This window comes from Oncorhynchus keta, chromosome 1 (genome assembly GCF_023373465.1).
Source record: "Oncorhynchus keta strain PuntledgeMale-10-30-2019 chromosome 1, Oket_V2, whole genome shotgun sequence".
NCBI classification, from domain to species: domain Eukaryota; kingdom Metazoa; phylum Chordata; class Actinopteri; order Salmoniformes; family Salmonidae; genus Oncorhynchus; species Oncorhynchus keta.
In genome coordinates, this window is record NC_068421.1 from 56,298,165 (window position 1) to 56,316,281 (window position 18,117).

Genomic DNA, 18,117 nt, shown 5'->3' on the forward strand with positions numbered 1-18,117 from the left:
TTGCTTCATCACATCTACATAACCCCTCCACACCCATCAAAAACCAAAAGAAGACTGAAAGAAGCAAGGAGAAATGGAGAAAGAGAGAGACACAGTGAGGGACACACACACACACACACACACACACACACACACACACACACGGAGTATAAGTACACGTTCTTGTTACCAAGCAACATACAGCGTAAAAGTAAAGCTTGTTTCAATAAAACTAAAGACCTCAAACTTGGTCTCTAAAAGCTCGGAGACAGCTTTTGTGTTAATAGTTGCTGTGGGCGACAACCCATTTCTATGTTTTCCGACAAAAGCTAGTTCATTGGAGTCGTGGAGGAATGAGGTGTGACAACAAAGAATATAACAGAACTACTTTATGGGCTGCACATAGACACAAAGTGGAGAGTGAGAGGTATGACAGAGCTGAGAATTTCAACCATTGGAATGTAAATTAAGTTATGCCTAGGTCGGTTTCTTTCCCCACCTCAGGAATATCAAATAGACATTATGAAATTCTATTAGACAGCTTTCAACCCTGGTAAATAAATGACAACCTACTCCCTCCCTTCACCACTTTCTCACCACCACACACACACACACACAGTTTGATATGCCTGAGAAAGATTTGCCCTGAATCTCCAGTGTTGGATAGATTCAGAGCATGGTAGAGGGGGTGGGGAGGAGGGGGGCAATTTGTGAGGCAGGTAACCTAGCAACACTTTAAAACTCTTTCATTTGTCTCTGTGTGTGTGTGTGTCATTGCTGAGTGGGGTAAAATACAGGCCCTTTGAAGAACAAAACAGCCTAAACCTGGCTTCTCACTGAACACTGAAACTCAGTAGATCAACATACATTAACCAGGCTGCTAGCACATCAAAGCAAAACAAGCAAATTGTTTTTCGTTCTTGTTTTTGTTCTGTTTGTATTTGACCCTCTTGCCTCATCGCTGCAATTCCCCAACGGACTCGGGAGGCGAAAGTCGAGTCATGCGTCCTCCAAAACATGACCCGCCAAACCACACTTCTTAACACCCGCCCGCTTAACCCAGAAGCCAGCCACACCAATGTGTCGGCAGAAACAACGTTCAACTGACGACCAGGGTCAGCCTGCAGGTACCCGGCCCGCCACAAGGAGTCGCTATAGCGCGATAAGCCAAGTGAAGCCCTTTCCTGCCAAACCCTCCCCTAACCCGGACAACGCTGGGCCAATTGTGCGCCGCCCTATGTGACCCCCGATCAGGGCCGGTTGTGATACAGCCTGGGATCGAACCCGGGTCTGTAGTGATGCCTCTAGCACTCAGACAAGCAATTCTAACCACACTGTGTATTCAAACGGTGAATAGTGAATCTTGTTTTGTTACCTACCGGATGGGACTACTCGGCGCTGGTTCAATTATAATGGAGCCGGTAGGGGGGTAAATTTAAGGCAAACGTACGTGCTGATTCTCTCTATCTACGTGTAATTATTTGGAGAGGGGCGCAGAGGTAATAGATCTGCAAACAGATGCCGTGTTACTCAGTCACAGCAGTGCGAGAACGGATTTCACACTCTAGTTAACCAAGCTTGTCGTTAGCCGCCGTGCTGGGGCTGGTACTACAGCTTCCCATAAGCTGGGAGAGGGTGTAGTGTTCAAAGCCAGGGTTTTCTAATCAACTGAAAAAGGGCCCTAAAAGCCTGAAAGTGCTTCAAAAAAGGGCTTTGTCGAGGCATATTGACTTTTATTATCGTGGGTTTTTACCATATCACATTGTCCTTTTCAGTATAATACGGAAGTCTGTGGATATCACTCCGTAAAGGCGCCTGTCTAGTAAATGTTGTTGGCATGTCAATAGGGCAAGGATCAGTACCTGACACTTTTCCCATCCAATAAGACTGCATCTCTGCTCTGCCAAGACTCTGAACCAGATGGCTGGGGCAGAAACAGACTGGCACACAACCAGGACTAAAGATTGGTGATGATCAGTGTATCAACTCAGCTGAGGAGAACAAGCAACATTGTGTACTGTGTGTGTGTGTGTGTGTGTGTGTGTGTGTGTGTGTGTGTGTGTGTGTGTGTGTGTGTGTGTGTGTGTGTGTGTGTGTGTGTGTGTGTGTGTGTGTGTGTGTGTGTGTGTGTGTGTGTGTGTGTGTGTGTGTGTGTGTGTGTGTGCAAGCTGTACATAGGCTGCAACAGCTGAGAGAAGTCCAGACTGAATGATCTGTCCAAGGCATAGCCATGGGGTCCGTCAGTGATACTGTGTTGATACTTACGTGTGTGGTTATCTCTCTGACATGCTTATTTCTTACAATGATCTCACCTTACCGGCTTCGCGCTAATTATCGCTTGATACAACTTCATGAAAACAAGGGATTATTAAAAAGGATTACTTGACATACCTGATGTTGATGCCCTGTTTGTAGATCTTACACACGTCAGAGGGCAGGATTCGGGAGAGCAAAGGCACTGCAACATGGGGGGAAAAGACATGGGGATAATCGATAGGCCTAGGCATTGAAACTCCACTTAATAATGAAAATCACCAACCGCTTCAGAGCCCATGCCAGCAACAGAATATGTGGTTCTGCAGTTGAATATGTAATGCTCTTTTTACAAGTACGGTATGAGGCCAATTCAAACCCTTGGAGGGCACCATCCATGTTCCAATCACCACACTAACATGCTATAATATATTGCTAAATTCTAATGTACAGTATATGTCGGTATGCTAGTGTGGATATTGGAACAGAGCCTGTGAATGCCATGTGTGCACTCAGTGCACCTCTCTGATAGGAAATCTAGTACAGACTGGACAATGTGTCTGTTTTGAGACTGTTCTACCCCCAGCATATTGAATAGGGCTGGTGGAGCCCTGGCTTCTCTCAATGTGTGTGCAGTGCATAACACTTGGGTTGTATTCTGGGAGGTGAAACGTTCAGAACATTGCAGATAGAAATGGAATGAATAGAGCTGGCACAATTCCCTATTATATCTGCTCTGCACTATACATTTCTATGTGAACGTTCTGTAACGTTTCACCCTCCCGAACAGTCCTAATAGAAAGGCATCTCCCAATACAATCTTTGGATTTGAGCCCTTGCCACTCAGGGGCCCAACAACCCCTGTCAAATACTACCAAACTAACACTTACACAATCAGCAACCCTTTCTTTACTGGGAAATGTTGACACACTGTTAGCATGCTCTCTGGAGGACACTAGACATTTAGCCAAAGAAATGTGGAACATTTGTAACAGCATTTCTTCTCTAATTAATTCAGTGGAACGGTAAGAAGTTCAATGGATCTAAAAGATAAGCTTAATTGAAGTAGGCATTCATGGACCTTATTAATGCTGGTGGTGTGACGTTGTAATGATGTATAGCCACCACCAGGGGGAGGGTCTGCCTGTGTGGGGAGGCGAGGCCACTCCCTACAGAGGATTACATCAGTGTTGTAAACAATCTCTCAGTATCACTCTGTCCCCAACCAGCTTGGCAGAGAGCCCTTACTGACACCCACATAAACACACACACACACACACACACACACACACACACACACACACACACACACACACACACACACACACACACACACACACACACACACACACACACACACACACACACACACACACACACACACACACTTCTGGTACTTCTAAGTAAACTTTAATCTGGTCAAATGCACTTTGTGTAGATGAAAATTGCAAAGAAACTGAACCGTTGTAGTGAGTTGACCTGCTCATATACTCATCGTATACCCGTACAGATGCAGAGCAAACTCACCCCAACTTTGAAAGTCCCAGTGAAGCTCAAGATAAAAGTCTCCCAGCTGAAAAAAAAACAATACAATATGATTAGCAATCAAAATATACCAGAGAGAGTAAACGGGTGGAACAGTACATAAACATCTCTGTATCAAACATAGATTTTCTCGAATGAGTTTAGGATCCAATATGTAGTTCAAATGCTCTGAAATTACACAGCTGGCCCACCTAATCCCAGGGTACTACTGACCGGAAACAAAAACCCTCCAGTGACGTAATATGAATGATTGCGCATCTCTGAGGAGATATAATCCCCTCGAGTCAGGAGAAAAACTATCGGGGACATCTACGCCTGCTTCGTCACAAGAGTTACAGTTATGGTTTCTCGTTGTCTAACACACGACAGGCTCCAAGGCCTCAAGCGGATCTTATATCCCTTTCATCTCCTTCCTCTTATCGCTCCCCTCGGGGAGTCACAGTTAACCTGGCTGTGGCCTATGCCCAGAGCACCAGATGTTTATGCCCACAGAGAACCCTCAATAACATCATGCCGGCTGCAGCACTGCAATGCTCCCCAAAGCCCAGACTATCAACTGTGTGCGCACATGCGCATGCGTGTGTATGTGTGTGGAGTGGAAAGCATCTGCCTTCCCCGGTGTCATGCCATCCAGGGAGGTTTGTGAGAATGTCACCGCTCCTGCAGGTTGACCCTCCCTCCCTCCACCCCCGGGGCCCATGTTGCTGTCTGTTTGCATATTCGTTGAGCGTAGGCCTGGGGGAATGCTTACTGCATGCTGAGGGCTGTGCTATGGTGCCGCTCCACCAAGTCCATGTATGTGTCTGTGTGCGTGCCGGAGAGTGGCATTTCTGACTGGGAGGACTCTGCTGGCAGATGTGGAGTGAGTACACAGCCTGCCCCGCAGCGCATTGGATCATGCTTCATTTTGGGAGAGGAGTAAGATAGGGAGGGGAGAGGTGGAGAGGGTAGAGACGAGGTGGGAATACACAATATATCAGCCTTCATATCGGTTTCAGATATGAGGGATCAGGGATATTAAACTAGAGGAAGGAGGGAGAGAGAGAGAATGTACCGTACCTCTTTGAGGGCGTTCAGTAGCTTTGGCCTCTTGTCCTCCACACTCTCTCTGGACTGCTGTTTGAGCTTCCTTAGCAACGCTGTGACTGACAGAGAGAAGAGAGGAGGGAGGAAGGGGTGAGACCACAACAACTACATACAGTAACATCAAGCATCATTACTGGAATCTCTACACTCTTAGGAAAAAAGGTATGGTAAGGGTACAGTATTGTTCTTGGGGGTACACAAAATGGAAAATGCACATAATGTACCTTCCGATGTACACATGGTTAATATATACACTAAACTGACAGGGGGTGCTGCTTTGAAGCCACCGCAAATCCATCTTGGTACTCCCCCATCATTGTAAAACATATTTTGTAAGCTAGAGAAACACACTTTAAAAATATATACAATTATTTTCCAAAAATAATGAAATACATGTAATTTTGTCCTTCAAACATTTAATTGAAATACTGTAGAATTCCATTCATTCCTATTGCTTCTTCTGCTTCTTCTGCTAACTGCTTCTTCTGAGGAGTGTCTATATGACCAACCGGTGGCTTCAAAGGCTCTTATTGGCCAATAGATAGCATTAGCAAAGGTTTATAGACATCATTGCACAATACTGTTTGGTACCTTTAAGGGTGTGGATAATGTAGTATAATGGTATATGTTTGTACCCAATTTTTTAAATATAAATGTACAACCATCACAATCTCATACCTCTTCATTATCATATTTCCCAGCATGCCCTATTGCAGGTAGATTTTTTTTAAATTGTTTGTTTCAATGTGTGTGTTTTTGCATATACATTGATTAATTGATCTTATGCTACACAAAGATAAATAACATACATCTTTCTAAACTAATACAATCTGTTAGTAGTTGGATTTATTGCACCCATTACTGAGATGGTTGTTCCCATTTAGATAGTTTAGGTGGTCTCATTTATCAACTTTCCCTACCGTGGCAATCATTCTAAGTATAGGGTGCATATGATTATGATCTATCGCTATCGCTTCTCTGCCTTTTGGCTAAGATCAAGTGCAGTGTCCTTGACAGTGCTGCACCTGATCAGAGAAGCGATCGCAGGCCGGAGGGCACTCGGGAGTTGTGCTATTTACTTTTGTTTAAAATCATTATTGTTGTATTGTTTCACTATTGTTTTTGTCCTGGGTTAGTTGGTGGTTCTGGTGGTGGCCTACAGGTGCACCAGCACCTGTAGGGTGAGTTTAAAGGCCCTCTGGTCCTTTTTCTTTCTTATTTGATTAAAATTTCAGTTTTCCCCTTGTTTGTCCCGTTTTGTACCTCTCCTCCCCTTTGTATCCTACCCTCCCCCCCTTCAATTATTCCTACTGTTTTGAGTTTTGTGTTGCCTGCTGGCCGGAGGGGCTTTCTGGCTTGTCGGAACGCTAGCCTCCTGGCCCTTTAGGCGTGGCAGGCATTGCATTGTTGCGTGTTTGTCTGATTGTACTTTCCTTGTTCCCATCCACCTTGTACTCGTTAGTTCACCCCCTAAAATTGCCTTTTGTCTCTGTTTCTTGTTTTGTGTTGCCAACCGGTGGACCTTTGCTGGCCGGCTTGCTAGCTGGTTGGCTTGGCCTGGTCTGCTGGCGAGGTTCGCTAGCTGGTTAGCTTGGCCTGGTCTGCTGGCGAGGCTTGCTAGCTCTCTCGGCCCTCAAGTTTGGCAGGTGTTGTGCTGGTCGGTGTTCCTTTTTGTTTTCCCCTTACCTAAATTTGTTTGTTAGTTTGCCACCGCTACGAGGAGTGCACGAACGGAAGGTCGTGCAACCTCTGTGGCGAGCGGTCCCACCACATCCGCGACTGCCCCTCCTCCTGGGCCAACAGGGCCAAGGCTGGAAGGAGGGAGTGGGCGGCCGCGGACCGGGCTTTCGAGCGCCGGAGGGCTGGAACGGCAGTTGCCGAGGTGGTGGTGGTGGAGGAGCCGGTGGTGGTGGTGGAGGAGGAGGCAGTAGTGGGGCCGGTAGTGGTGGTGGAGGAGACAGTTGTGGAGCCGGTGGTGGTGGCTGTAGTGGAGGGCGCGGAAGGTGCAGTGGTGGAAGAAGCAGGAGGAGAGGACAAAACCCTCCCCACCCCAATCCCCCTGCCCCAGACTAATATGACCCCTGAAGGAGAAAGTGCCGAGAAAGACGGCTCCGGAGAGATGTTCAGCGAAAGCTCCCCAAGTGGGTCAGATATTATAGGGTCGGTGTCGGAAAGCACCATGGAGACGGTGTCAGAAGGTACGGGAGAAGAGGGGGAGATTCTGAAGGAACACCTCCCCCTACGTAAAAGAAATGCTGAAGAGCTCTCTGACCCCGAACAGGGTGAGGAGAAAAAGGGAAAGGTGGAGTGGGAGAGCTCCCAGGGGGAGGAAGAACCCAGAACCTTCCCCTCCAACTCCCCCAATCAAGTCTCCTTTTTAAGCCCTATTTTAACCTCCTCTCCCTTCCAAACCCCCTTACCCCGGAGGGAGAGAGAGAAAGTCCCTGAGAACTAACCCCCGTTTAACTGTTCAATGCTTTTTCTTTTAGCACTGTTTTTACTCACCCCTTTTATGGCTTTTAAAATCACCACTATAAATGTGAGGAGTGTAAGACCAGCAACAAGAGCACAGTCAGTTTTATCCTTTTTAGAAAGGTTTAACTCTGATGTGTTTTTACTACAGGAGTGTGGTCTACCCTTTTTATCCTCTTACAGGAAATGGGAGGATAAGTGGCAGCACGGGCCCTCCATTTGGAGTGGATCCAATTTTAACAAGAACGACGGTGTTGCCATTTTAATCAAGACCCCACAGGTGGTGGTGAAGGGGAGCACGGTGGTGGTAGGCGGGCGTGCTCTTTTAGCCAATTGTACTTTTATGGGGAGGGATTGTAACATGTTAAATGTGTATGGTTTTAATGATAAACATGACCGGTGCACACTTTTAGAAGACCTGCAGTCCCACATGCTAGGGAGGGATCCTCTAGTGGTGGGGGGGTTTAACTGTGTTTTAAGTAGAGCAGACAGGAGAGGGGCAGGAGGGGATTTTAAGGTGGACAGGTCAAGTGTTTTATTGCAAGGGCTGTGCAGGGATTTTAAACTGACTGACTGTTTTAAAACCCTGCATCCAAGAGAGGAGGGCTTCACCTGGACCAGTGGTGACGGCACCAGAGCCTCTCACATTGATTATCTGTTTACCCGGGACTGTCCCCCAACTGATGCTAGAATAACCCCTGCTTTCTTCTCAGATCACGTAATGCTGACGTGCACCCTTTCACTAACTTCGGGTGTGACTGTGGGAAGAGGGCCCTGGAAATTGAACTGCTCCCTTTTAGAAGATGATATAGTAGTTAGTCAGTACAGAGAGCAGTTCAGCCAGTGGCAGACGCTACAGGACTTCTTTGACACACGAGCACAGTGGTGGGAAATGGTGAAGGGAAGGACGAGGACCTTCTTTAGAGAGATAGGAAAGAAAAAAGCAAAGAAAAAGATAGACGCATGGTGGGACTGCAAAAGCGACTGGAAAGGTATTTTAACCTATGCCAACAGGGCCTTGATTTTAACCAAGAAATTAAAGAAGTAAAAAAAGGAAATGGCATTTTCAGCAGAACAGAGAAGCAAGGGGGTTATTTTAAGAAGCAAGGAAAGGGAATTAGAAGAGGGGGAGAAGTGCACAAGGTACTTTTTAAAGAAAATAGTTAGTAAGGGTAGGTTAATGACTTGTTTAAAAAATAAAGATGGGGTTTTAAAAACAGATACAGAAGGAATAAAAGAAGTAGTTGAGTATTTTTATGGGGAACTGTTTGGGGTAAAAGATGTGTGCGAAGAAACAATGGGGGACCTTTTAACATACATCGACAAGACCCTACCCAATACAGACGACCTGACAAAAGACCTGACGAGGACAGAAATAGAACAAGGACTGAAACATTTTAAGAGGGGTAAATCACCGGGGGAGGACGGCCTCCCTTTGGAGTTTTATTTGACCTTTTGGGATGTTTTAGCCGACGAACTTCTGACTGTTTTTACCGACTTTGAACATCTTGACAGACTACCTGACAGTTTTAGAGTGGGGATCGTGACTCTTTTATATAAGAAAAACGACAGGACGGACCTGAAGAACTGGAGACCGATAACCCTTTTAAACTTTGATTGTAAACTTTTTACCAAGGTTTTAACACTCAGAATGTCTTCTGTTTTAGGGGAGGTGATCCACCCGGACCAAACCTGTGCCGTGCCCGGAAGGAAGGAAGATCACGGACAGCCTGATACTGATCCGAGATGCCATCTGTTATGCGAGAGACAGAAACATACGGCTTGTAGTCCTAAATTTAGATTTTGAAAAAGCCTTTGATCGGGTCTCGCACCAGTACCTCTTTAAGGTACTGCAAAAAATGGGTTTCCCGGACAGGTTCTTAGCTTGGGTGGGACTGCTGTACGGGGACATCACCAGCAAAATCCTTGTAAATGGGCATCTGTCAAAAGCAGTGGGAGTACACTGCGGCGTCCGTCAGGGCTGTCCGTTATCCCCTCTTCTGTTTGTGGCCTGTATTGAACCACTGGCACAGGTCTTGAGAAGGGACCAAGGGATCAGTGGGGTGGGTATCCCGGGGAGTGGGGGGGATGACCGCCAAGTGCGTCTTTTACATGGACGATGTGAACATTTTATGTGCCGACCTTTTATCCGTCGACAGGACTCTGGACAGGACTGACTGGTACGGACGAGCCTCTGGGGCGAGACTGAACAGAGACAAGACAGAGGACCCAATTCTTCACACCGTGGGCAGACCCAGACTTGACCAGACTATCTCTGACAGTTAAACTGACAGACATAATGGTACTGGGGGTAAAGTTTGACCGTGGAGGAGGAGGGAGCGGTAACTGGAGTGGAATCCTGGGGACTACGACAGCTGACTTTTGAGGGCAAGGTTTTAATCATTAAAGCTGTGATTTTACCTGTGCTTTTATTAATCAGTTCTGTTTTTATCCCCCCTCGAAGGAGTATTTTAGACCTGGAGCGAATGCTTTTTTACTTCCTGTGGGGAGGCAAGTGGGAGAGGCTGAGGAGGGAGGTGGTCAAGAGGCCCACGTCCAAGGGGGGGAAAGGCTTGCCTGACCTCTCCTTGTTCCTGGGCAGCTGCTACACAGCGTTACACCTGACTCTTGCCACCTCCCCGGTCAACAACAAGACTCAGGCCCTCGCACGGTTCTGGCTGGGATCTTGCCTCAGGACTCTGAGGCTGATCCTAGCCGACCTGCGAGCCCCAGTCTCTTTCCTGCTACCCCCGCCCTATGTCCAGCTCCAGAAGTTTTTAAGACATTTTAAACTGGAAAAAGAAACAGTCACGGTCTTAACAAAACACCGCTCTCTTCTCTCTCCTGTGCAGGATCGGGAACCAGTATGTCCAGTGCGCGGGCTCGCTATAGGTGAGCCCACAACGGTTTGGCGCAACGTGGCCCATCCTGCTCTCCTGAATCGGCATCGGGACCTGTCCTGGATGGTCACCCACGAGATCCTCCCGGTCAGGGCCGTTATGCACTCACGGGGCATGGCGAGGACATCCGCGTGCCCCCGACCAGGCTGCGGCCAAGAAGAGTCGGTGAGGCACATGCTCTGGGAGCGCAGAGCCGCCAGGGACCTGTGGAAGGAAGCAGGCCCCCTGATTACCTCGTGTCTGCCAGCAGGGGAGGACCTAACACCTCAGCTCGTGCTGTATGGGGTGGGCCGAAGGCCCATTCCATCGAAGACCTTCACCAAGCTCTGGCCCACCCTCACGTGTCTGAAGGAAGCACTGTGGTCCTCCCGTAACCTGCTGGTAGCGAAAAACGTAGAGACCACCCCCCAGGCAGTGGCCATGGTAGCCATGGAAGCCCTGGGGTGGTACGAAAGGAAGGGGGCCTCGACCCCAGGCGAAGGGTCCCCCACAACACCCTAGGTCCCGGCGGCCACGGCCTGACAGCGCTGCGGCGCCTAGGGCGATGCGCCTAGGGGAGGGATCTCCTCTGGGCCCCGAAGGACGGGACGATGATCTATTCAGAAGAGCAGGATGAGGTGAGCTTGATAAAGACTCACCCCGCTCCTGTACAAGGGACTGAAGACAGCTTTTTAACAAAGTGGCTTCTTAACATGTTTTTTCATGTCTTAAAAATGTTTTACCTTTATTAGATCATTAGTACACAGATTTGATGTTTTTACAAGGAAAGTACTTTTATTCATGGTTGTTTTTATTGGTTTTAACAACATGTACTTTTTAACAAATTTAAATGTAACTTTCAAATGCTGTATTTTATGCTTTGTTGCTGTTTTTATGTGTGTAAATGATGTAAAAAATGTATGAGCTGTTTTTAAAGGAATTGTGCAAATAAAACTTTTCCAAAAGAAAAAAAATGATTAAAAGTAGGATTTACTGTACATTTACTGTACTCCTGCAAACTAGGAGTTTCAGACCACTGTGTTGGGGTAAAAACTAGGCTGTCAAAGTAGTAGCTTATGATATACAGTGGGGTCTGAAATGATAGACACCCTTGATAAAGATGAGCAAAAATTACTGTATAAAATAAATAAATCAAATACTGAGCTATATTGTATATGGAAATTGTATGGGGAAATTATATTATTTTATGCTAGTACAATTGCTCAGACAAAGATTTTGTGTTTAAAAAGTAATTAAAAAAAATCTTATAGGTAGGATTCAAAATGATTGACAAACCTATTTTCAATACTTTTCATTACCACACCTTGTGAGGATAACGGCACTGCGCCGTTTTCTTGAATGTTTTATGAGTTTGAGAAAACATTGAGAGCTCTTAGACCATTCCTCCATACAGAATCCTTCCAGATCCTTGATGTCCTTCGTCTGCTCTTATCGACTGCCCTCGTCAATTCAAACCACGTTTTCAATGGGGTTCAAGTCCAGAGACTGAGATGGCCATTGCAAAATTATGATTTTGCAACCAATTAACAATTTCTTTGTGGATTATGATGTGTGCTTGGGGTTACTGTCTTGCTGGAAGATTCACTTGCAGCCAAGTTTCAGCCTTCTGGCAGAGGCAACCAGGTTTTTGGGCTAAAATGTCCTGTTACCGGGTAAAGTTCATGATGCTGTTGACCTAAACAAAGGGTCTCAGGACTAGTGTAAGCAAAATAAAGATCAACCACAAATATTTTACAGAAGGTATGGGTTTATTTTCGGCAAATGCATCTTGATGGAAGAAATAAATTAAAGAGTATAATTTCGATAATAAAATGTTCACTTCGGCACTCACTTGGTTTAGGCTACAGGACTGAAAGCCTTTGAATGCAACAACCAACTAGCAAACACAGTCATGGATGGTATTGGTAACTCAATTCACTTGAAAGGCACCCTGGGAAACATACAAACAAGGTTTTACACCCTACAGTGTTAAAACAACATCCAAAAACCTTTTTAGAGATACATTTCTGCCACTTAAAGGGAACAAACGGCTTTCTCACGGCGGTGGTCCCCTAAAAAGGCAATTTTTGACCTTTTCCAAAGGTCAGCTTTGTACCTGTACTATCTTGTCCCCTAAGGTACACTATTGGCTCTTTTAAGTACGAACTGCAAGGGTACAATTACGTACCTATAACTAAAAGGTACAAAGGACTAAAGGGTACCACTACAGTAAGTAGTTTGTACCCCTTTAAGAACAAATCTAAACCTTTATTTCTGAGAGTGTAGGTAAAAGTAATCAAGATAAAGTATCCAATCAACAGCATTGCCTATTGCTAAACAGAGGACCACATTTCACCATGCAAACCCCACCTTATACTTTATGTGTGGAAGCTTAGTTGAGATGACTGAATCATTTGGCCGCCGGGTTACTAAATATCACATCATGCAAAACTTGATCACACAGTAGAGTATTCTACAATATTAAAGCACATACAGGACTGTCGGTGAATTTCAATAATGGGAGAGGCTCGCCTAACGTGGTGAGACTGGTATTTCTATTTCCTGAGGTACACTATGTTGGCTTCCCGTGGTGAAATGGCATAACTGGACCCCGCCCTCTACACCGCCGCTAGGATCACATATTTACCAGGAAGTTCAAAGAGGGGAAGAGTCTGGGAGTAAACAACAAAGTTGACCGTTAATGAGATATGTCTGTAAGCGCTGACGGCCCAGCTTTCCTGACTGGCTGGCTAATACGAGCTCGCTTGTTTTCAAACAAATAAGACCGTGCTGAAACAGCCACGGCTGACTAACGTTTACCCAGGTTTTTTTGAGAGAGGTGGGAACAACAGCTAATTGCAGTTTTGGAGGTGCCGGGGGAATAAACGACAATGGGGTGATCCGCCTGTAATATGCTTTTAGAAGAAAACACAGCATTTCATTACATCAAAACAACAAATGTATAATACAAGGTATGGAATTATGACTGATTATCACAGATCAATTCTAGTGTTTGATATGGTCACTTCAAATGCAGGGGGTGAAGTAGGCCTAACCTACTGTAGCTATTCAATCATACAGGATGTTTTCCTATCACACATACATGCACAATACATCCCACAATAATGAGCTAACTGTAGGCCTACACTGGTACCCTTAATCCTGTGTACCCCCCAGTCCACGAACCCAAAGAGGCACACAAAGGGAGCTGGGACCTTGGTGCTGCTAATGAAACTAGGCCAAGGAGGACCAGGCTGGGACCAAACACACACAAATACACAAACAAGCGCTGGGCTCCACTCCTTACACACGCTGGGCTATGTTTTGGTGTTTTGGGGGCCAGGCGTCTCTCTCCCTCTCAGGCCTGGCTGTCCAATGAGATTTGACAGTCTCCTGATCCTTACCACCCATCGGCGGGGGAGAGGAGGGAGGACTAACTCACCATCTGCCCACGGACCACCCACCATATACGGGTGGCCCATCCACCGGACCTCCCCTCGCTACATAGACTTGGGCCTATTCACCCTCATTTACACATCATGGCTATTTTGCTGCCATAACTTTCAGAAAGTGGTCTGAGGAGGCACATACAGTGCATTCTGAAAGTATTCAGACCCCTTGACTTTTTCCACATGTTGTTACTTTACAGCATTATTCTAAAATGTATTAAATAGCTTTTTTCCATCATCAATCTACACACCCTACCCCATAATAACAAAGCAAAAACATGTTTTTAGACATTTTTGCAAATGTATTAAAAAACTAAACTGATATATTACATTGACATAAGTATTCAGACCCTTTACTCAGTACTTTGTTAAAGCACCTTTGGCAGCGATTACAGCCTTGAGTCTTCTTGGGTATGACGCTACAAGCTTGGCACACTTGTATTTGGCGAGTTTCTCCCATTCTTCTCTGCAGACCCTCTCAAGCTCTGTCAGGTTGGAGAAGGAGCGTAGCTGTACAGCTATTTTCAGGTCTCTCCAGAGATGTTCAATTGGGTTCAAGTCCGGGCTCTGGCTGGGTCACTCAAGGACATTCAGAGACTTGTCCCGAAGCCAATCCTGCGTTGTCTTGGCTATGTGCTTAGGGTTGTTGTCCTGTTGGAAGTTGAACTTTCACCCCAGTCTGAGATCCTGAGCGCTCTGGAGCAGGTTTTCATCCAGGATCTCTCTGTGCTTTGCTCCGTTCATCGTTCCCTTGATCTCGACTGGTCCTGCCACTGAAAAACATGATGCTGCCAACACCATGCTTCACCGTAGGGATGGTGCCAGGTTTCTTCCACACGTGACACTCAGCACTCAGGCCAAAGAGTTCAATCTTGGTTTCATCAGACCATGTTTCTCAAAATATAAATTTGCAAAAATGTCTAAAATCCTGTTTTAGCTTTGTCATTATGGGATATTGCGTGTAGACTGATGATTAAAAAAAAGTATTTAATACATTTTAGAATAAGGCTGTGACATAACAAAATGTGGAACAAGTCAAAGGGTCTGAATACTTTCCGAAGGCACTGTAGATGTAATAGAAGCAATAGAATAGCAACATGTCCTGTCTGAAATGGGTCTGGAGTGTTAATAATATTAAATCATGTATAATTAATGCTAAATAAATCACCCACATAACCAAGACATGAAACAGGCAAAAGACCTGAGGCAACCCCCACTGGTGAAAATGTACTACAGCTAAAAGCCAGCTTCCGAGTAGCAGAGATAGGACAGTAAATATTGACACAATGTAGGCAGCACCAGGCTTCACTGCGGGCCAAGGGCCTACTCATCATTGGTTACACAACTGCTAAGATGACAGCTAGCTAGATTACCTCCCAGACCAAGCTAAACTAGCAGTCAGTCACAGACAGAGCAGGTCAAGGCAGGCCAGGGTGCTCCAGTTTTCCAATTCAGCTGCCACATCAGAGGCTATAGGACAAATCCCTTCCATCTCTACTGGGCTTTGATGGATAAAGTCCACCGTTAGTCTCATCAAAGCACCCAGCAGGGCACCCAGCAGGACACTGGACAGTAAAAGCCCTATAGACAATTAGCCACCATAGACCCCCACCCCGGGGACCAGAGGCTGCTTTTGAACTATTTCATAGGCTACATGGCGATTGATGTGAGCACAATGTGAGTCATTAACTAACGACTTTCATGCAATTATCATGAGCGAGAACATTATGTTTTGTTAATTATAGATTTTTTTCACTTATTAGCAGGACTAACGGGGCATTTGAAATCAGCAAGGGGGGCACAATTAATTTGAGGACATAGGCTACAAGATAGATAGGGTAATTAACCTAATTAACCTATTACAAACAGCCTATGGGAATGCGGCCGTTCACACAGCTGTCTTACCAAAATAATGCAAACTAAATGCTGAAGGTAGTTATGATGAAATATGATGAAACATACCGATACATGGCTATAGCCATGGGCATCATTTGAGTTCCTGCATTGGAATTAGATTGAATTCTGCGTACATCACACTATACCACAATAAACATAAAATGTCCAATGCTGAGACCATTTAGGGCTTTTGAAGAGACAGGTTGGCGCTAAATCTGTATCTCGGCTTGGTTGTATCAGCACCATGGAAAGGGTGTAGTACTGCCTACTCTACTGCCCATGGGCAGGGTGTAGTACTGTCTACTAGAGGTCGACCGATTAATCGGATGGACACACAGATGGACATACTTCTCACCCTGGACCAGGCCCTGATCCCTGAGACTCGGAGGAGGAAAAGACGATGTACAACACTCCGTTCTATTGGTGAACATACAATCACTGGAGAACAAACTGGACAAGCGCCGTTCAAGACTATCCTTTCAGGCCTCCCGGGTGGCGCAGTGGTCTAAGGCATCGCAGTGCTAGCTGAATCAGGCCTTCAGGCCTTCATGGTCGAATTGCTGCAAAGAAACCACTACTAAAGGACAGCAATAATAAGAAGAGACTTGCTTGGGCCAAGAAACACGAGCAATGGACATTAGACCGGTGAAAATCTGTCCTTTGGTCTGATGAGTCTAAATTTGAAATGTTTGGTTCTAACCTCCGTGTCTTTGTGAGACGCAGAGTAGGCAAACAGATTTTTTATTTTTTTATTTTACCAGGCAAGTCAGTTAAGAACAAATTCTTATTTTCAATGACGGTGGGTTAACTGCCTGTTCAGGGGCAGAACGACAAATTTGTACCTTGTCAGCTCTGGGATTTGAACTTGCAACCTTCCGGTTACTAGTCCAACGCTCTAACCACTAGGCTACCCTGCCGCCCCATGATCTCCGCATCTGTGGTTCCCACAGTGAAGCATGGAGGAGGAGGTGTGATGGTGCTTTGCTGCTGACACGGTCTGTGATATATTTACAATTCAAGGCTACCACAGCATTCTGCAGCAATACTCCATCCCATCTGGTTTGCGCTTTGTGATAATATATATTTGTTTCAAACAGGACAATGACCAAACACACCTCCAGGCTGTGAAAAGGCTATTTGACCAAGAAGGAGAGTGATGGGAGTGCTGCATCAGATGACCTGGCATCCACAATCATCTGACCAAAACCCAATTGAGATGATTTGGGATGAGTTGGAGAGTGAAGGAAAAGCAGCCAACAAGTGCTCAGCATATGTGGGAACTCCTTCAAGACTGTTGGTAAAGCATTCCAGGTGAAGCTGGTTGAGAGAATTCCAAGAGTGTGCAATGCTGTCATCAACTCAAATGGTGGCTACTTTGAAGAATCTCAAATATAAAATGTATTTTGATTTGTTTAACACTTTTTTTGGTTACTACATGATTCCATATGTGTTATTTCATCATTTGATGTCTTCACTATTATTCTACAATGTAATAAAAATAGTAAAATAAGGAAAAACTCTTGAATGAGTAGGTGTGTCCAAACTTTTGACTGGTATTGTAAATACTTCTAGTTAAGGCCTATCCAATTGAACTATTGCTGTACATAGTTAATATACTACATATTATATCCATATACTGTCCATGTTGTCTATTCACCCCATTACATATATATTTATACTCCTAATATTTCTACACTTCTTAATTCCATTCTTTTACTTTTTAGATGTGTGTGTACAATGCGTGCACAATCATTAGGCAAGTGAGTATTCTGATCTTCTCATTATTTCTATGCACATTTTCCAACTCCAAACCATATAAACTTGAATGCTTATTGGATTTAATCATTTTCAGGTGATAAGTATTTGTGTAATGAGTAATGAGGGAGGGTGTGACGAAAGTGAATAACACCTTATATCAAGGTGTGCATAATTATTAGGCAGCTTCATGACCTCAGGTAAAATGGGCTAAAAAAGAGATTTAACTGACACTGTAAAGACAAAAATTGTAAAATGCCTTTCAGACGGATGCAACACTCTTGAAATAGCCAAACTATTGACGCGTGACCACCGGACAATCAAACGTTTTGTTGCGAATAGTCAACTGGGGCGCAAAAAAACGCATAGAGAAGAAAGGGCGCAAATTAACTGCAAAAGACTTGAGAAGAATTAAACATCAAGCTACCAGGATCCCATTATCCTCCAGTGCCACCATATTCCAGAATTGAGAAGAATTAAATGTCAAGCTACCAGGATCCCATTATCCTCCAGTGCCACCATATTCCAGAACTGAGAAGAATTAAACGTCAAGCTACCAGGATCCCATTATCCTCCAGTGCCACCATATTTCAGAACTGAGAAGAATTAAACGTCAAGCTACCAGGATCCCATTATCCTCCAGTGCCACCATATTCCAGAACTGAGAAGAATTAAACATCAAGCTACCAGGAACCCATTATCCTCCAGTGCCACCATATTCCAGAACTGAGAAGAATTCAACGTCAAGCTACCAGGATCCCATTATCCTCCAGTGCCACCATATTCCAGAACTGAGAAGAATT

General features: G+C 45.2%; 1 protein-coding gene across 3 annotated transcripts in view; it reads right to left on the reverse strand.

Moving 5' to 3' along the window:
• Positions 1-18,117, reverse strand: part of LOC118388619 (ankyrin repeat domain-containing protein 13C-like) — an 84,968-nt gene that overhangs the window by 14,342 nt on the left and 52,509 nt on the right. For all 3 annotated transcript variants that reach the window (XM_052528553.1, XM_052528552.1, XM_052528554.1), the window contains 3 exons: positions 4,837-4,922; positions 3,760-3,805; positions 2,371-2,437 (listed from right to left, as the gene is read on the reverse strand). In XM_052528553.1, coding sequence (XP_052384513.1) covers positions 2,371-2,437; positions 3,760-3,805; positions 4,837-4,922 — 199 coding nt within the window. The remainder of the gene's footprint in view (positions 1-2,370; positions 2,438-3,759; positions 3,806-4,836; positions 4,923-18,117) is intronic.